Source organism: Cryptomeria japonica, chromosome 7, assembly GCF_030272615.1.
Source record: "Cryptomeria japonica chromosome 7, Sugi_1.0, whole genome shotgun sequence".
Classification (NCBI taxonomy): Eukaryota; Viridiplantae; Streptophyta; class Pinopsida; order Cupressales; family Cupressaceae; genus Cryptomeria; species Cryptomeria japonica.
Window position 1 is genome coordinate 560,003,352 of NC_081411.1, and position 20,969 is coordinate 560,024,320.

General features: G+C 34.7%; 2 protein-coding genes across 3 annotated transcripts in view; both read left to right on the forward strand.

The window, feature by feature from the left end:
• LOC131031152 (ATP-dependent zinc metalloprotease FTSH 11, chloroplastic/mitochondrial) overlaps positions 1-13,854 on the forward strand; it is a 150,034-nt gene extending 136,180 nt beyond the window's left edge. Inside the window, exon 17 of one of the 2 annotated variants that reach the window (XM_057962195.2) lies at positions 9,425-9,502. In XM_057962195.2, coding sequence (XP_057818178.2) covers positions 9,425-9,487 — 63 coding nt within the window. In that variant the 3' untranslated portion in view covers positions 9,488-9,502. Of the gene's footprint in view, positions 1-9,424; positions 9,503-13,226 lie in introns of those variants that run through there. The other variant, XM_057962194.2, reaches the window with a different exon arrangement.
• Positions 13,855-15,565: 1,711 nt separating this feature from the next.
• Positions 15,566-17,891, forward strand: LOC131031175 (uncharacterized). Its single transcript, XM_059208787.1, has 7 exons — positions 15,566-15,687; positions 15,840-15,958; positions 16,145-16,198; positions 16,285-16,685; positions 16,806-16,889; positions 17,338-17,358; positions 17,661-17,891. Exons 1-7 carry the CDS (start codon positions 15,566-15,568, stop codon positions 17,889-17,891), a joined length of 1,032 nt encoding a protein of 343 aa, XP_059064770.1.
• The last annotated feature ends 3,078 nt before the right edge of the window (positions 17,892-20,969 follow it).

The following is a 20,969-nucleotide window of genomic DNA, read 5'->3' on the forward strand; positions in this document are numbered from 1 at the left end:
GTTTCAAATCATGTGACTTTTAACCGCACAAGCTTTGTCATTAGTGTGCTCCATTGTGGGATTTAATGACCATGTGTGGTTGAAAGTTGAAATTGTATTTTGTGACATTCCTTTCGTCTTCCCACATTCTTCAACCAACTATGTCTCCTTATATTCTCAAATAGAAGATCAATGCAATAGGTAGCACAGGGGAATTGAACAAAGTCAGGTGCATTATGTGTAGATGTTTTCTAGCATACACATGCAACTACATTGTCTGCCATTATCTAGACAACATTTTTCACTCCCAACTTTGTCACTTCTTCATTCAACAGTATGCACTAGGTTTCGATTTTTGTTTGCTTCATTAGAGGCATGAATTGACATAAAAAAACACTAACTTTTTTCCTAAAGCCACAAGGAAGTTGATTAAGGCGTTGTTTGTGCCATCTGTCCATTGTCCAATAAAAAGGTTGCAACCATAGTTACACGACTCGGCGAGTCCCAAGGCGGATATACCCAAATGAGGCCTTATGACTGTGACCTAGTTACTTGGTGAGTTCCATTGGGAAGACTCAGCCAAGTTAGTGAAGAAAAAGGAAAGAATAAAACATTGAAAATGCTTAAGAGTAAAAGTGTGAAATTCAAGTGGTTTTTTGAAGGGTTTGGAGAACTACTGAAGGTTGGTTGAAAGTGATGAAACTCTAAAAAATGACATGCACCATGAAGGTCTATTTGATCTCAAAGGGTTTGATTTGGGCTTGGTGCTAGAGGCATTGCCCCCATCCCCTATAAGGGGTGCTGCCTCCAATCTGTTGCTCTAGTTTTAAAAAACAAAAAATAAATATAATTTTGGGCCATGTTTGATGCAAATGCATTATTATATTATTCTTTTGACTTTTTGCCAATTAAATCCCAAGTATTTGAATCACATTAATACTTCTAGTTTACTGAGTATGAATGAAGTAATGCTCTTATGGTTGTAGCTGCATTTGCAGACTTGTTTAAGATACAAGTGCATGACACCACATAGAGCTAGCAATGCTGGGCTAAGTGATACTAGCTTCTTCCTATCATAGTTCATGACTCCATATTGGGAATTTTGTTTTTCCTGCCATGGATATCATGATCCACTAGTTTTGTATGCATAAAACATTTGTCAATATTTATGTACCTAAAAAGATGTTTTTTTAGTGAAATTCCACTTTTATACTTATGTGATCAATTTATACTTGTGTATGTGATCAAAATAGCTTCTATATGATTAATTTGTTGTGTCTCTAAAGTTTATTTATTGAAGGGTGTATAATAAAAATTTTAAATCCTTAAAAATCTCTATTTTTCTTGGATTATTTCATTTGTCAAGTCCGAGTCTTGTAACTATGGTTATAATCATGTACCTAATAAATTAAAATCAATAAAATAAAACTTGATAAAAATAAGCATAATATTATACTGTATAAATTATAATAAATTGAACTTTAATAGTAAACATAATAAAAAGGTTAAAATTATACTTAACTATTTTCAAAACATAAAATAAAAGACCTTAAAAAACACAATGAATGCAATTAATAAATTGTTAAAGCCTAAACTTAAGAAAACATATAGTGCTGGAAATTTTAAAACTAAAGGCTAAATTGCAAATTGTAGAAAATCGTGAAGATAATTGAATGAAGAAGCACCTGGCGTGGAGGAGATTCACACAAAAGTCGCTTCATTTTGTACTTTAGGGTAGGAGATAGAGTGAACTATGAGTCATGGAAAACAATACAAGGATAGGAGATGAAGGGACATCAACTTGAAGACAACTTTTATTGGGAAAACATTAGTTTTAATGAAGTCTTGAAGAAAGGTATGCAGTTGATGACTGCAGAAGGAGTCCTTAACAATGGATAAACTCTCACAAACTTCCCCAAAAAAAACAATCTGTTTAATAGAATACTTAGGTCAATCCTGATTTCTAACAAAGATGAATTAGAAAAAGTCCAGTAATCCCACGCCTACAAATTCCTAGTCTCATCTCAAATGATGAAAATATTGTCTACCCAGAGCAATTAGTGAGGAGGAGCTAAACAAAATTTTATCTAAAGAATGTGTTAACCCACTCAACATTCTACGAGCTCGTTGCTCAACGGTGGGCTTCAGCAACCCAGGGTCTATGGCATGCCATGTACAATTCACCAAACCTGGAGAACCAGGGACACTAAATCTGGGACTGAAGTATTTTTAAATAATAATAATAAAAAAAACATGAGAAGCTAGCAACACTTATAATGCAAATTTTAAACCAGGGATTCAATACAAGTTTGGTAGTGCAAGAGGACAAACAAGAGAAATAAATGCTATTGGAAGCAGAGGGTAGAAGAAGATTGGGTCCTTGAAGAGGATGTTGACACAACTTATTTCCATTAGTTTGCGGTGAAGAGGTAGCATACCAACATGCGTGCAGAAATAGTCCTTAATAATGGATAAACTCTCACAAACTCTCAAAAAATACAATCTGTTTAATAGAGTACTCTAGGTCAATCCTGATTTTTAACAGCTTAGATGAATCAGAAAAAGCCCAGTAATCCCACTCCTACAAATTCCTAGCCTCATCTCAAATGATTGGTGGACGTTTTATCATCTACCGAACACTTAGAATAAAATACCACAAGGATACTCTATCCTCTCCTGAACAAAATCGCTAATTGTGCCAAAGATTGCGAGAAAGACCACAAGGTGACTCCAAGGCCTATATGTGCGAACGAGCAATTTTAGTGGGATAGCTGCTTGGGTAGTGTGTGCTGAAAATCTCAAGGGGGACTTACGCTTGTCAACTGGTATCGTTCATGAGTTGAATTTAGGTAGATTTGACAATTTATGCTCTATGTTTTTGGATTTTCTGGTTTAGGACTAAAAAGATAAAAAAAAGATGAGGGTTTAGGGATTCTATACTACTTCTAAGCTATTCCTATGAACTCAAGAGACGGTAAAGATTGGATGAAACTGGTAATGACGCCTTGTTTTGCCACATAGGACAACTACGCAAAGCGAGTGCAATCTTCTAAGGTTAAGCTTAAGATTTTTTATACTTACAAAGAATACCAACAATTGAACAATATCATTCCAAGTAGAAGTTAAACATCCATATCAAAAGCTCGGGCTAACTTTGCACATTGAAAGGAAATCATCCATCCAACAAAAGTATGAGCAATATTTCACCAATCAATACTTATCAGATCTATCATTCATCTAATAACTTAAAAACAAATTACTTAAGCAAATCTAATCTAATTGTTGAAGGGGAATATGCAACCATGCAACCATTTAGCAATAAAAAGATTTCAAAACAATACTGATAATGAATATTTTATTACTCAAATAACTCAATGCAACAATTTCATAAATCTCCCCACAACAATGAAATGAGAGAATGGGGGTTTATATAGAGTTTTGAAAGAAAAATAAATGGCCTAGATTGATTTAAGATCAACGACTGAGATCTAAACAACCCAACCCTGGATAGAGTTTCCCAAAATAATATCAAAGATCAATTACAAAGGAGACAAGTGGTGCAAGATGCAATTTTTTAGGATTGTATCCCTTTCTTCTGATATTCATTGAACTTGGACACAATTTGGTCCACTTCCTCCATCGTGACATGTGGCAATAGGTTGATCTTGAATTCCAATCCTTCTAAGTCATCTGCACAAAGAGCAAAGGTGAAATCTCAGTCTAGTTGTTGCTTCTGAAAGGCATCTCTGATGGAAAGGAGGTTCGATGCTTTAGCCAGGTTGCTCTTCAAGACCGGTCCTGTGATGGCAAAGAAGATGTCTTGTGTTTTGATCTTCAGATTCGCCAATTGCATATCCCTTTCTCAGATGGTTTCTTTCTCAAGTATTTCTGCAACTATAAGGAAAATCTTATCCTGAATGGCCCTTATCTGTTCTTCTATTTTATCAGCATCAATCTTCACCTTTTCCAAGACCTCATTCCATGCAACCAATGTCTAGTGCCAACTGTGGAAATCATAAGCAGCCCCTGCTTCAATTATCTTGTGATTAACCAACTCTTGGGATGAGATTCCTTCGAGTTCTCGAAGGCACGAAATGATTCTTTCTTGGACATCCTGGAAGTCAGCCCACATTTTTGCTATGTTCTCAATCCTGGAAAGCAAAGAAGAAGTTTGATCATATGCTGATGCAATTCCTTCTATGAGCTTGGCGGCTGCTTCTTTTATATTTTCTATCCAATCTCTAGCTTCTTTGGTTGTTATTGCATCTTCCTCAGAACTTTTGATTGTTTGGTGCGAATCTAAAAGTGAGAGAACTTCTGGGTTGGCTTGATTAAGTAGCTTGGTGGTCAATTGCCGAATATATTCTTTCAGGGGCTCTACTTCTCTCTTATGCTCATTCTTCTTTTCTGTCTCCTCATCCAATTTTTCCTTTATGGAAGCAACTGAATTATCTAAGTCATCTTTTGCTTGGGTCTTTGTGATTGGGCCTAAGTCAAAAGTGGTGATCTCAAACTCATGAGGAGTAATGTCTCCTTTTGCTTTGTTCACCTTAGGCACAACTATATGCACTGTGTGGTTGCCTGTCTCATCTCTCTGGATGGTAGAAAATATCTTGGCTGGTTTCTTCACAGTAGTTTGTTCTAACTTGGCCAAGAAATCTGCCATGTCGTGCTCTTCTTGTTCTTCTACTATTGGTGTGTTCATCTTCAATCTCTCCTTCAGCCATTCTAGAACAGTGGGCTGCTTGATGCCTTCTACCTCTTGGTCATCCTTTGTTTCTATGTCACGTGCAATCCCCCGAAGAGCAGAAATCATCCCTTCTTGAAACTCTTCCTCTTCAATATTTGTGTCATGCTTTGATTCTAGGAGATGGTGGCTGTTCATCTTCTTGATGGATTGATTCTGCATTTTCTTCATGATCTAAAGAAGGAATTTCTATTTTAGCCAATGATTCATCAATATTAAATATGTATTTCTCATTCCTTGATGTGGCGGAACGAGATGGTTCTATCTTCTGCTTCTTTTGAGCAAGTTCTTCATTCTCAATTGCCTTCCCCTTCCTTTTAGCATTTTCGCTTGGTTTGGCTTTTTGTGTTGCTTCTTCATTTGAAGAATATTCTTTTGCTACTCCCATTAGACTATAAGTCAAAGTTATATTCTTGTTCTTCAGCCTGTGACACTGCTGATTAACTCAACACTTGGTATATTTCATGATTGGTCGCATCAGGGTGGTTAAGTCTGCATGATCTGGCTTTGACCACTTGATAGGAGGAAGAGGTGTATGCTCATTAAAACCAGGCTGAGTATGCTCTCCATTATCTTCTAACTGATCCGGTATGAGAAAAGGTTGAATTTCTTTGATGAAAATTACAGATAGCCTGGAAGATAACCTTTTTTTGATTTCATACTCATCAGTAGCATTTGCCCAGAAATCTTCTATATCTACTTTATGTTTGAATCTTTCCTCCTTTACTAATCTGATGTTATTGTGAGGATCATAATTGGTTTTGGATTGGTAGAAGGTGAAAGGGTACCACTGCATTTCAAGCCCGACACTCTTAGCTGCCTGTGCAGTTGAACAAGATTCTTCCATATTTCCAATGAAGAATGGAAAAGATATGGCTGCCTTCTGCCTTACCCTTTTGAAACTCTGATATGTTTCCAACTGTATGAGATCTTCCAACAAGACCATCTTGTTGGTTGGGTAGATTGGCAATCCGTAAGGATGACCAGTGAAACCTTGGATTCTGATATAAGTGAACTTCGGAAACTGGATAAACCAGGATCCATATTAGCCGATCAAACTTTTAGATTCATGAGAAAGTCCGTTATGGGTACCTGCTTGTAGTGTTCTTGTTATCTACATCATGAATGCATCATGGGCTCGAAAACTTTTCTCTTTAAGCTGCAGCTGAGGATAACAATCATATGATCGAAATTCATTCTCACCACCTCCTACTATGCCTTTGCAAATCAATCCTGAATATCTATAAGTTACAACCAACAAATAAATTATGTAAGAACTCATGTGGAATGTCTTTGTCCTTTCCAAGTTCATCAACTGTTCATGAAGGTTGTCATTGATTAAGCGGGACCAGTTGAATAACTTGTTTCCTGAGGTGATTTCATCCATGTCTCAAATAGATGACCCTTAGGGCTGCCCATTACTCTATTCAACAGTAGGATGATATCACCATACTCTTCCTTGAAGAATGGATGCAATAAATACTTTGGCACTTTTCCTTGAGGTCTTTTCTTCTCAAGCCAAGACTTGTTTACATTCGCAACACAAAGTTCAAACTGATTATCATAGATCCTCTGGGCTTGTCCTTTAGTCTTGTAGGTGGTTTTACTGTGCTTTGGTATTCCAAATGTCTCCTGGATGGACAATTCTGAAATATTAGCCAGGACCCTTCCATCTGGTGCAATGATTTCTCTAGATTGTGCTTTATAGTGCAAGGCACATTCAACAATCAACTCGACACACTCTTTGGTTGGTGGAAATCTAGCTGCCTGGACAATTCCGTTTTGCATCATCCTGCGAGCAATAGGTGTAGGAACGTGTCCATCATGTCCATACATTCTTTTCTTAAATTCTTCCATATCAACATGCTCGAGATCTGTGTCAGTGATATTCTTCCACTTGGACTTGAGTTTGGACTTCAACTGCGCTCCCTTGCTGGCGAACTTGATTGCTACCTGTAAAAACACATGAAAACTCCATGTTATTTTCAAATTTTAAATTCTTTTTTGAAAATTTTACTTTCAACCTGTTAAAGATTAAGTCTTTGAAGGGTTTGGTCAAGAAATTAATGAAAAATAAAACAGAAAGATGAAGAAATTCAGTCAAATTGAGTTTTTGAATCCTCTATGACTGAAATTTACCTCTGATTCTGAAATTCTGCCTTTAAATCAGAGAAAAGTGCTTAATTTCTAAACCCTTGACACTTAGAAGAATGTTCCTCTGGACAATTTTTTCTTCAAAAATCCAAAATTTATAAAATTTGAGACAAAACTTCTCTTCAAGGCTCTCCAAAATTTTCAACCTGAATAATGAATTGTGAAAGTGAATTGGTTGAAAATACATAGAGTTTAGGGTTCTTAAATTTAGAAGTTTTTGATTTGTTTTATTGTTTTTTTTTAAAATTTCTAAATAATTTTTTGTTTTTTTTAATCTTTCCAAAATGGAAAGTTTAATTTCTTCTCTCAAAAATTTGATTTATCGAGGAATCTTCTAGAACTTTCTAGAAATTTTGAATCTTGACAAAATTTTCTTAAGTGTTGAGAATTGAAAATATTTTGTGAATTATGATCAGAATGGCAAAATTCATTCTCAATTTTAAGTCTCTGGCTAGGTGTCTTCACATATTCCATTTTTGCTTGGATGAATCAATGTGTCAGTGTATGATTGACTTGCAAGGGTTTGGACAATTTCTTCATGCCTTGGGGTTTGTGATTTTGAAGGAAATATATTTTTAATTTGCACATCCTATCTTGGCATGTTTCATGTCAATTGGACAATCATCTTTCAATTTGTTTTGACTTTTTTTCCCTTAGGCGAACTTGAATCTTGTTTGTCTTGCCAATTCATGTCTTGGATTGTCTTGGATCGGTTCTTGGAAGAACCTTTGGACAGTTATCCTTAGGTGAATCTTCATCCATCATCTCTTGGTGAGCTTGGACAATCATACGTCCTTTTGTCATGAACCATCCTTCTTGTACTTAGCGAATTTTGGGAGTTGTTTCGATATTGTGCTCGCTGTCCATGGTGAATTTCAAGATGGATCAGACAATTTGTCTTTCTTCCTGTCATAGCTTTTATTTCATTTTTGTGTGATGCTTCATTTGTCCAACCCTAGGCGGACTTAGATGAGAATATGTTAGGCCATGTTTTGTGAGACAAACTTCCAACTTGAATGCCTTCTTTCTTGGTGGAATTTACATGCTATGGACAGGTTCGTATTATGCTTGGAAGGTCATGTGGATCAAACTTGAGCAATCTTTCCTTTCCAAGGTGGATTTGGATGGCTTTTAAAGCTTCAATCTGCTATCTTCAACCTTGCTAATCATGGCAAATTGGGATTGCAGCAGTTAGACAATTTTATTTAGTTTTCAAACCCTTGAATATGTGAATTCAGATTACTTTCTTCTAGACAGGGCAGAGTTCACTCTTCCTTAGGCAAGTTCGCTTTATACTCGGAAGATCATCAAGGAATCTGTCAAAAGGATTTATCTTCAGCAAATCTTCAATTTGCTGTCTATGATGATCTTGGATGAGTTTTAGATATGTATCTTCCTCCAAATTTGTCTTGTTTTCTCATCAAGGGCAGATTTGATAGTCTTCTGGACAAGGTGAAGTGCAGATTTGGAAGATTTCTAAGAAGGCTATGTGAAGATTTGATTGATCTCTCTCTTTAAGCAGATTCAAGGATGAACAATGGTGAATTTTTCTGAATATGATAAGATATGGAGAGCTTTATTGTCTTATCATCAAACCTTCAATCTGCTGTTAATGGCGAATTTGGAGGATATGCTGCACTTCTTGAATGCCTCTTTCAAACCCTTGGTCTTGCTGCAAATTTAATAACCTGATCAAACTTTGGAGCTGCTCCTTTGGCGAATTTTAGGAAGAATTCAATCTTGCTTTGAAGAAAGAAGTGTTAATGGGATGTGTTAATGTTTGTAGCTTCAATCGAATGATCATTTAGAATACATATAATATATGTTGATTAATAATAATATATTATTATGTTATATTATTATATTATTATTAATCATATAAAATTTAATATTCAATATTGATCTATTATATTATTCTAAATTAATAATTGATTGATGAAACATTATAATATTGATTAAATTATTATAATTAAAGGAGAGACATGTCTGCTCAAGGACATGCCTCTCCAAAGGAATATATATAGTATAATGTTATTCAATTTGAAAACACATAGAATTCCAAGAATGCAAGTATCATATTGAATCAGATATATACATTAAAATACATCGAATAAAACCTGGGAAAATCAACATGGTATCAGAGCTCAGGGCTGTGAAGTTTAATTTGGAGGTTGGAGAGGGTTGGAGAATTCAGTTTTTTTTTTAGAATTTTCAGTCTGAAATATGCCATCGTACAGCCCTTGGTTGGCCTCAAAATGAGGACTATAATATATGGATGGAAAGATCTGTGTTTCTAGTTTTCAAATATGTTTTTCTCATCAAATTTGATTAAGTTTTGTGCAAGATATGACGACTTTGGTGCAGGTCACTTGAAACCCTACCTAGGGTTAGCAGTTTTGGGAAAAATGTCATAACTTTTGTTTTAACCGTTGGATTTGGCTATAACTTGGAGGAAATGTTTGTAATTAGATTTTCTAACATCTCACCGAAGAGATTGGATAAATGTGGTAAATTGCAAAAGTTATTAACAACTGTGTGTGGCAGATCATAATGAAAGTGTTGATCAAAATTATGAAAATGTTCTACATCATTCAAAGGGAATTATGATGAGAGATGATTCATGCGTGATATTTCTTATATGGGCTCACCTTATGAAAGGAAATGTTTTAAACTTAAGATAAGTATTTCATGTTTTATTAAGGCACATGAATTATTGAGTTTGTAATTTATGCTATAATATTGGCTAGTAAAATCTTGTATGCTTCTATCATTGGTATTTCTGTTCGAAATAATTTAGTTTATGAGCTATTTGTAATCTCTCTCTGACATACCTTTAGGATGAAAGCACAATAAAATTGAATTAAAGGGAGAAATAAATTGATTCTTATAAACGAATTGATGATTGAGACCAAATGCAGAGGGAGTCTGACATTTCAAAACAGGACAAGAGGTTGATACAAGAACTTGAGCTTCAGAGGGAGCAGATGGTTCAGTCAACTTGTGACAATTTCGATCATAGTGATTGAGAGGGATTTTCACTATTGGAGGTGAAACACTTATGTTTTGTGTAGCTATGGTGAGGGCCATAAGTGTTGACATGGGAGATCACTACACATTCTGTCTAATCATCCTCCCTAGCTAAGAGGGAGTGTTAATGTTTGTAGCTTCAGTCGAATGATCATTTAGAATACATATAATATATGTTGATTAATAATAATATATTATTATGTTATATTATTATATTATTATTAATCATATAAAATTTAATATTCAATATTAATCTATTATATTATTCTAAATTAATAATTGATTGATGAAACATTATAATATTGATTAAATTATTATAATTAAAGGAGAGACATGTCTGCTCAAGTACATGCCTCTCCAAAGGAATATATATAGTATAATGTTATTCAATTTGAAAACACATAGAATTCCAAGAATGCAAGTATCATATTGAATCAGATATATACATGAAAATACATCCAATAAAACTTGAGAAATTCAATAGGATGAAACCTTCTTTTATAGCCTCTTTGATGGCTTCTAGAAGCTTAATCCCATCTTCTAGAAGTTCGAACTTTCTTTGATAGGCAAATAATGAAGTCTTTAATGAAATAAAACCTTGTTTTATAGTTTTTTGGAGACTTCTAGAAGCTTTATCTTAACCTTTTGCTTGGCACACAAGGAAGTAATTTTAAGAAAGTTTTATTGCTCTAAGTGTTCTTTAGGAAGTTCAAACTCTTCATTGCTTTCTTCTAGAAGGGAGTTTGCAAATTTAGAAAGTTTTAATGCTCTATTCTTCTTCTAAGAAGTTCGAACTTCTCCTTGGAGGCTTTGTAGAAAGTTTTATTTGCTTTATTCTAGAAGTTTATTTTTCTTTCTAGAATATGATTTTGACATGTCACATTTTTTAATTGACTTTAATTGTTTTAAATGCCAAGTCATCACATTTGCCAATTTCACCCCCTTTGAAATGTCGTGTCATCTTTCATTGCCAACTAGGAAGGCCTTCTTGTCTAGGCGAACTTGGAAAGAATTTGGACTTATATTATTATTTGCTTGTGCCACACACTTTACACTTTCTTCTCCCTAGGCGGACTTTGTCAACCTTAGGCGAACTTGAAAGAATGCTTGACATGTCTTCTTGAGCGAACTTTATATTCCTTGTCCCATGCTTCATCAAGGCAGACTTTGTCAATCCTAGGACAGGGTGGACTTTGGAGGGTGTTGGATATGGTGAAAGTTGCATACACTTAGCCATTTCTTCTTTGATCCAAGCTTGACCATACATAGGAGTTTGTTAACTTTCACCATGAGTTAGTTGACCCTTGGTAGGAGTTTGCCTTCTGTCAGACAATTTTAGCTTGAACATGAGGTGCACTTAGAAGATTGTCAGACATTTTTGTGTATGAATAAGCTTAACACTAGGTAGGAGTTTGAGTAACTCTTGCCATGGATTAGTTAACCCTTGGTAGGAGTTTAACATTTGTCGGACAATTTTACTTGGACAACTCTCCTATGCCTTGGCAGACATTGATTATGCTTAATCTTCCATGCTTGACATCCTTGGACTATTTTGACTGATCATCTGCCATTCCACTTGCCTAACCTTGAGTCTTGTCAAACTTATCTGCCTTTTTTTTTTCAACTTGGGCAAAACTTTTAATGTGCCATTCCCAATTGCTTAACCTTGAACTTGATCAACAGTCTTCATGCCATGTTCATACCTTGCTGGTTTATCTGGAACAAAAACCCTAATTTGGATTTCCACTTTTCTTTTTGCACTTGGAAACTTCATTTTTGAAATCTGAGAACATGGGTAATGATAAAATGGCTGATCTTCTTGAACAAAACCCTAATTAGGGTTTGCATTTTGCTTTTACCCTTAAAAGACATAATTTTCAAAATCTGAGAACATGGGTAGGAATAATTTGGCATGAGGATTGAAACCCTAATCTTAGAAAAAAGCAAAAAAATTCAAACTCTTGCTTTTTACACTTAGAAGCAAAATCTTTCAAATCTGAAGACATGGGCAGGATCAAAATGATCTAAAGAACAAAACCCTAATCCTAGAAAAAAAATAAAATTCGAAGCCTTGCTTTTTATATCTAGAGGCGAGATTTTCAAATTTCGACAAAATGGGTAGTAATAGAATGATTCGAAGAACAAAACCCATATGCCACTTTCATAAAACAAAAAAAAACAGGAAAAACAAAAATTTCTAAAAATAGCAGGTTGTCAGAAATGACCGAAAGCAATTGCGATCCTCGTCCTTCGAACTTTGTGAACACTTTGACAACACTTAAATGCAATTGTGAGGAAGATTTTTCAATTAGGCTCAGGATGACTTCAAAACTCTAACTCTTAAACTCTCTCAAAATGAAGATTTATGAAAATGCATAGTGAAGACAGAACCCTAAAAAGCGAAAATAGGGGGTCCCCATGTGTGATGGGGCGATGTGTGAATTAGGTCACAACACTACCCAGAACAATTAGTGAGGAGCTAAATAAAATATCTCATTCCTTTGATCCTGATGGATTCTCAACTCTGTCTTACTGAGCTTTTTGGCAAATCACCACGGAGGGTCTGATCCAATTGGAAGAAGAATCAAGAAGGAACCAAAAAAAATGCTTCATCTAGACAATGTCACTAGGCTCGTCTCAATTCAAAAAATGCACATGCATAAAAACTGCCCAATAGAAAATTGAGGTTGTATTTATCCAAACATGTGCCCACAGCAAAAGAAGTGAAGAAGAATTCTTGCATCTTAATATCAACTATCCTTTCCCAAAAAGATTTGAGGCTGAATGACACCTAAATTCTTTTTCCAAGAACCTCCCTACCAAACTATCAAAGCATGTCATCGTTGTTGGCTTAAAAGAAATAGATATGCCCATCTTCAAAAAACTGTTAATTAGCACCAGTTTATGTTGATATATGCCTTGAATGAAGTAGGAATCTTGAAAATGCCAGCCAAAATACAGAACAATTGTGTGTATACTCTATTTTTCAAACAAAATTTGTAAAGTGGAAATTTTGCTGATTATTATTGTCAGAGTTTGGGATGTTGCGGTTGGGCTTGCATAAATAGATGAGTACTCTGAATATGCTTGTAATTTGTATTGAATTTTGAATCCCACTTGGTACCAGGCAGTTCTTGATCTTTGATGTGCAGCTTTTTGATTCAGCTTATCATGTTAGTGAAATTCTCTCATGTACCTGTTTTGGTACTGTGCATTGTCATTCATGTGCATCTCTTTGATTCTTTTAGTAGATACATGTATTTATTTTGGTTGGAGGATATTTTCATCTCAATTTAAGAATTATTTTCGTGTTTTGCAGCACGAAGCGTCATTACATGCACTTGCAAATGCTTTGCTGGACAAGGAAACCCTTAATGCCCAAGAGATAAAAAAAACATTAGATCCTTTACAAAACATCGAAGAGCAATTGGAACCAGTGGAACAAGTTGAGCTTGCTGTCAGCTAACTATATGTTCAATTGTATCATAATTAAAAAAAGAAACTGCCCGCATTCATTAAATTCTCTCCATGGCTGATCAGAGAACCCTGTAAAGAGAAATTCTTGTTAGGTGCATGGATGCCTGCAAGGGTTTATTATTATTATGTATTGGAAAGGCACCATTTACTGAAAGCTCCAGATGTGCAACTACTGTTTGTGAAGGAATTTTGAAAAGGTCGGATCTAAGAAAATTTGCTGATATGGAATTAAGTTTTCTTGTCAATGAGAACTGTGCAAAGTGTAGTGGTTTGCAGTTATTGCATCCGCTGAAAAAGTATACGAAAATGTAATGGTTCCATTTAAGAGCATGGAGGATTACTGGGCACCTTCAATGGCCTTACAATATTGTAATATTATTTTATATTACATCACTCTGGTGTAAATTGAATAACAATGCAAAATCCATTTATGGACATTTTATTAATAAGGATCAATTTAAGATTTCTTGTGTTGGCTTTGTAAAAATTCTCCCCAATGTACTCTAGTTTTCTGAAAATGAACTATTCAAAAAATGTGGTATGGCGAGTGCATGAAGTCATTTGACGCATATTTCATACTTTTTGTTGTGTTGGCTGACAGTGTAACTCATTAGATGCCAGTGAATGAGAATTTACCTTGCCTTGGTTGAACTGACCACATACTTCAGCATTTTGTTGGCAATCACAGCTGCTTATGTTGTGTTGAAGAAATGATTGCCCACAAATGGTGTGGCAGTTGCAGGTATAATTGTATTTATTGATTGAACCCCTCCCAAAAATAGATTGCATCCTGTAATTTATGGCATCGATAATTTTATTATTTGAATGGATGTTCTTCTGCAATATGCAATGTCAGTTCAATGATACACTCCAATACTCAATACTCTTTATATGGACTTCTGTTAGAAATATTACATCAATGATTAGGTCACAGATAATTAATACTAATATGTCATGCTAGTTTGGGTAGGTTTGGTCTTAGCAGTAAATATTATAAATTGACATTAAAAGTTAAAGCTATTTTAAAAAAAGCAGTTAAAATTGAGAGTCAAAATGGGGAAAAGGGAAAAAGCAGAATAAAAGGCCAGCTTACTTGGACAATCTGCTTTGTAAAAAATAGAGTTCAAGACTCCCAAAGTCTGGCCCAGACTCGGCGAGTCTCGAGGTGGGTCACCTCTGCCAAGTCCAAAGGACCCTAGACTTGTACTCAGTCAAGTCTGGCCGGGTTTGCATAGACTCGCCGAGTTTCTTAGACTCGACAGACTTGCCGAGTCCCTAGTAGAAAAATAAAATAAAGTCAAGTGGAATAAAAGGTGAATATATTTTCTTACCCTAAAAAGTCATTTTTCTTGTATGCAAACACAAGGAGAGAAAAATAGGGATTTGAGCAAAAAAATAGAGGCACTAAGAGGAAATTGCAATCGTTGATTGTTTGTGCAAGTTAGTAGGTTGCATTCAAGCACTTAAAAGAGTTAAAGAAGGATTTGGAAGAGGTCTCTTTGAAAGTGCATTTCTTCAATTTTGGAGCAAATTTAAAGAGGAACTTCATTTTTATTTATTTTTATAATTTTCTTATAGTCATATTTCTATTTTTTTACATCTGTATTTATTTATTTATTTTATATTGATGGAAAAAATATGAAAGTTGAAACCCTAGTTTTGTTTTTTATTATTTATTTTTAAGTTTTAACTTAATTAGAATAATAGACATTATACTAATTTTTTTCATTTAAAATATATTGCAATATAATGTCTCAGCCTATTGGTAATGGAAGTGGTGCCCCAAAGGCAACTCCAGTTAGAAATGATAAGGCTTGGAAACATGGCATCTCTAGATAAAAAAAAAAGAAGGTAACATGTATTCATTGCAAAACAAAATATGATGGGGGATGTATTAACCGGTTGAAATATCACATTGCATAAATATAATGCTATGATGCCAAACCATGCAAAACAACACCCTCTAAGGCTATATGTGAAGTGCAAGTTCAATTAAAGGGATTTGAAAAGAAAAACAAATTAAAAAAGAAGCAAATAGAAGAAATGGGAGTCGTTGGTGGAGAGGTTTCTTCAAATCCTTACCCTCCATTCCCTGCATCTAAAAATATGGTAGTGCGAGTGTGAGAATTGAGCCTCGGATTCGTAAAAATAAATCTACATTAGACTCTTTTTGTTCCACGCATGCCTCTGAGTGCCCAACCATCGCTTGAGAGCATTGGTTGGAATAAAGGGAAGCATGATGTTGCGAAAATTGCAATTGGAGACTTTTGGTTCTATAATAACGTTCCATTTCATGCAACTAGGTATTCATTATTATTTTGATTTCTATGTCTTAATTTTTTTGCTTTTAAGAAATTGAAAATTTAAGAGTATGCCACATTAATTATTTTAATTTTTAAAGTTACAAGTAAAACTTAATAGTAAATACTTATTCCATTTATTTAATTTGTTTTAGGTCTCTATATGCCATTACTGTTTGTGGTCAGGGGTTCAAAGCCCCTAATGATGAGGAGATAAAAGACCCTATTTTGAGTAAAACGATAGCTGATGTTAAAGCCAAAATTGCCGAACAATGCGAGATATGAAGGAAGGGTTACACCATCATGATTGATGGTTGGTCTGACAGAAGAAATAGAACACTATTGAATTCTTGTCTCCTCATCAGGTAATTGTACTTTGTATTTTGTAAAATATATTTATTATTGATTTAGTGATTAAGGTTTTTAATTTTTATTTTATTAAATCATTTTTTTTTCTTAGGTAGCACAGTGTTCTTGAAGTCAATTGATGCTTCAGGGAATATAAAAATGCTGAGTATCTCTGTGGGGTGTTGGAGGACGTGGGTGAGGAGAATGTGGTGCAAATAGTGACGGATACTGTAACAAATTATGTTGTTGCAGGTAAATTTCTTATGGAGAGGCACCCCACCTTGTTTTGGGCCTCTTGTGCTGCTCATTGCCTTGACCTCATATTGGACAATCTTGGCAAAATTCCATGGATTAAAACATGTGTAGAGATTGGAAGGAATATTTGTAAATACATATATAATCATGCATGGGTCCTCAACTTTATGGAAAATTCCACAAATAAGAAAGAGTTGGCTCATTCAGGAATTATTCGATTTGCAACAAATTTTTTCACGTTGGAATCCTTGCTTCAGTCCAATGCGAGATTGAAATGCATGTTTGTAAGTGAGGAGTGGACAACATCATCATATGCAAAGACCACTATAGGGATTGAGACAACTGATCGAGTTTTTGATGAGCATAGCTTTTGGCAACCGACTAGGAAGATTGTGCGAGTAATCATCTATTTTTTTGGTTCTCATTTTCATTTCATTTCCTTATTTTTATTCACACATGTTTATGTAAAATTTAAAACTTAGAGCTTAATGTTTTTAACTTTCAACTTGTGATCATAGTTCATAGAGCCTCTTCTTGTTCTCCTACGAGTTGCTCATGGAGAGAAACTCGCAATGGGCTACATTTATGAGGGCATGGACAGGGTGAAGGAGGCCATTAGAGCCATTTATTTAGGGAATCGGGCTATATGGTCTCCATATGGGAGGCCATTGATTGACAATGACACAATCTGCTTCACATGCTTATACATTCAACTGCCTACTACCTTAATATGACGTTCCAATTCCATCTAGATTTCAAGGTCAATGACGAGGTGTGGAGTGGGCTATATGAAGTTGTAGAGTGAATGTCACTGGATTCATCAGTTGGAACACATAGTCCATGAGATACTAGAGATGTTTAGGAATGCACAAGGAGACTTCTTCTCATGAGACATAGGCAAGCAAAATCGAACACAAATGATGCCAGGTAAAAATCTAATCAAGGTGTAGTTTAAAATTTAAATCTTAATCTTTTCTATCTATGATTCTATTACCATTATCGTAAACTCAAAGTTATAGAATAATGATTTTTTATTATTTTTCGTTTCAGATGCATGGTGGGAGATGTTTGGTAATAAGGTGTCAATTCTACAGAAGATTGCAATTCATATCTTGAGCCAAACATGTAGTGCTTCAGGATGTGAGCGCAATTAGAGCATGTTCGAGCATATTCACTCAAAAAAGCACAATAGGTTGGTAGTGCAAAGATTGAATGATCTTGTGTATGTTCATTACAACCTTCGCCTCCATCACATACAAATCTTGGGCAGTGACACATCTCCTATCAGTTTAGAGGAGGTTGATCCACAGGCAGAGTGAGACACTGAGGTTGATCATGTGTTCAATGATGAAGACTTTGATTGGGTTGATCAGGTGGATCGAGAGGCAGAGGCAGTAGTGATGGCAGAGGAGGAGGCTAGAGCACGAAGAGACCCATTGGGGGACCCCGAGCCCGAGAATGATGCAGATGAGGATGTTGATGTCAGTGAGGCCGAGCTTGAGACACAGGCAGAGATCATGGCTGCAGAATGTTCGAAGACCTCTTTTAGGCACACACGTAGGATAGTTGCGGGGTCGAGTGATATTGTCTCCTCCGAGCCTTAGACTTTTGGGCTCTAGCTTTTATGTTGATATATGTTTTGACCTTTTGATGACATGGATTTCATATTTCATGAATATTTTAGACATTTGACACTATTTGTATTTATAATGTGTTCTTTAGTATAGCTTGTTTCCTTCAACTCAAGCCTAAAATTTGCATTTATACTTATATGATGAATGCAAACTTGTGTATGTGTTCAAAGTAGCTTGTATTTGATGAGATTATTGTGTCTTTGAGGTTTATTTTTTAAAAAATGCATGAAACAAGTTTAAAGTCATTAGAAATCTTTGAATTTCTTAGGTTTTTCTATTTGCCGAGTCTTGGTCGAGTTTTTGCCGAGTCCGAGTTCAAGTTAAAAATCAGGTTGCTGAGTCTGAGTCTTCTAACTATGATAAAAAATAACAAAAAAGGGGAAAAATATACAAAACAAAATGAGAAAATATTATCCAAAATTGCATTTCTTGATTGAAAAAATTCACAAAAGTGACAAGTGAGAAATTGTTATTTATTACAATTTTTGCTACCATCAATTCAGTAATTGAGTTGGTTGATGGGGAAAAATTGGCGTCATAAGCTTTTGCTTGCAATGTAAGAATAATCTTATGATTGAATGATTTATACTTACATTGTTTATGCCTATGAATTGGATCGTTTACCATCTGGATAAGGTATCAAAGAGGTTTGGTGATTACTGAAGGATAAGCTGAAGGACATATTAATTTGTATGGTTGCCTTGTGAATATGAAGCCAAGTTACAATGATGGAATGCAAATTATGTTGTAATGTTTCAACATATATCTATTCAATTTTTCCATCTTGTAGTAAATAACGTGTGATAAATTATCTTTGACTATTGCTTAAAAGTTATTGTAAAGGGAGGTAAAAAATGTCACAAAACTTTCCTCACTGATATCAAATTAATTTATAAGTTTATTTGGCCAAGGAAAACTAGTCAAATGGTTTCTAGTGTAGTAGTGGAGAAATAAACTAGTTGGAGAGAGGCAAGCATGAAAAATTTCAAAAGTGTGGTTGTTGGTATGTGGGTTTATTGATGTGAGGACCAGTGTTATAGATTTGATTGTAATGTGTTTCCTTTTGTGGAAAAAGTCATATTGTTTTTGTTTCTACAAAAGATGCACTTAGCACATGAAGAGGCTGTTCGAAGAAATATTTTGTTTCATCAAAGAGAAATCAACACAAAGAGAAGTGCCCTATGAAGAAAGTGTTGTTTTAAAGTTATGCAATTAGTTTTGCTAGCAAATAGTGAAATGCATACCGACACTATATAACCAATTTTTAAATGAAGCTTATAGTCACACTTTCAGATAAAGCCACTCGTGTTAAACCAATTTTAGAAAAAAAACTTAAACATAATTTGTTGTAAAACAAGGTGAAGAAAGCTTGCAATATGAACTTTAAATGAATATTATTGCAAATCTAAAACTAAAGATGAACCCTTAACAAAGTGATTGTAGAATCAAAGCAAGAAGAAGAAAACCATAACACACGAAACACCAAATTTATGTGGAGAAATATTTTTGGGAAAATACTCCACCATAGAAAGAGGCAAGTATATTACTAATCAAATGAAGATTACAATAGCAATACACTTCTCTTGTAGACCTCTATAATATTTGACAACACTTTGTTATCCTAAAAACTAAACAATACTGAATGAATAACTCTAGTGTAAGGCCCTAATTTATGTAGATTTGTGAGGATGAATAGCACCATGGTATCACCAAACAACAAGCTACAAAACCATCTCGGATAACTCACATCCATCTCCTTGAAATGAGTTAAAAACACCCAAAATAGCCTTTTACATATGCTCTTACAACTATCATAAGACATCTTTCATGCATGGACACCTATGTAAGGATTGTCATAAATATTGTCATATAATCAATAATGACTATCATAACTGTCATAGATGCTCTTACAACCACTTATAAGTGTCCAACCAACTAAAAAAAAAAGCTTCTAAAAGGGCTCACCTAGCTATTTTGTCCTTTTCCCCGAGGAAAAATGGTAAAAGTAACTCTGCCTTTAAATGGTCTCTTTCACCATTGTTGGTTAAGTTGTTTAACCTCTTATGGGTAAATTAAAATAGATATTAGGAAAATAATAAATTAAAAGATTCACAAAGTTGATGACACCTAAATCCTAACATAATTCTAGACAAAGTTGCTTGCATTTAATCGTTTTTGTGGGATTGTGCAAATTTCTTTCACAAAGTATATGGTAGAAAACTTATTTCAATATGTACTTAAAATATCAAATAATTCAATGAAAAGGGGGTGGAGCATCATATAAAGACAAGATGACATTAGGACTAATAAAGCAGTGAAATGATCAACATATAATTTATATAAATAATTTTATATGCTTCTAATAAGTGATACAATAGCTCAACATGTATTAAGGTGTGTTCCTCAAATACGAGGATTGAAATTTGTAACTTTCTGTAAGATATTATTGTAGTCTTGGAATTATTGAAGTATTGTTCCTTGGTTAGTTCCAACAGTGACATAATATTTCATTGTTATTTCAAATTGCCACCATACTTTATGTATATTTATATACATAATATTTCATTGATGACCCATAAGAGTATGGAGAACCATTCTCATCTCGAATTAAGAGGTTTTCATGTAGTCTTCCATTTAGAAGAAAGAGGTTTGTTTTGTTGGCTTGATGATGATGCTATGATGTAATAGGTTGATTGATGACTTGTTTTGTGTTGTCATTGATGACAACCATGTTTTGTTAGTTATGTAAGTCATTTAGTCCAACCGGTAAAGCCTGATCGGTAGTGGAAGCAATTATACAGTGAAGTGGTAAACATGGCAATAAACCAGTAAATAGGGACAATGCTATGATCAAGTGATTGGTACGGAAGATCAATGAAGAGTTAAGTGTTGCGGTTTGGAATATATGTTCATGACATTGGTAGGAGTCTATGACCGGAACTGCATCGATAGATTTGATGGAATGAGCGAGTTATGATGTTCTAAGCAGTCAGTCATGAAGAACACATAACCGATAGAGAAGAGTTACTTAGATCAGTAAACCGATAG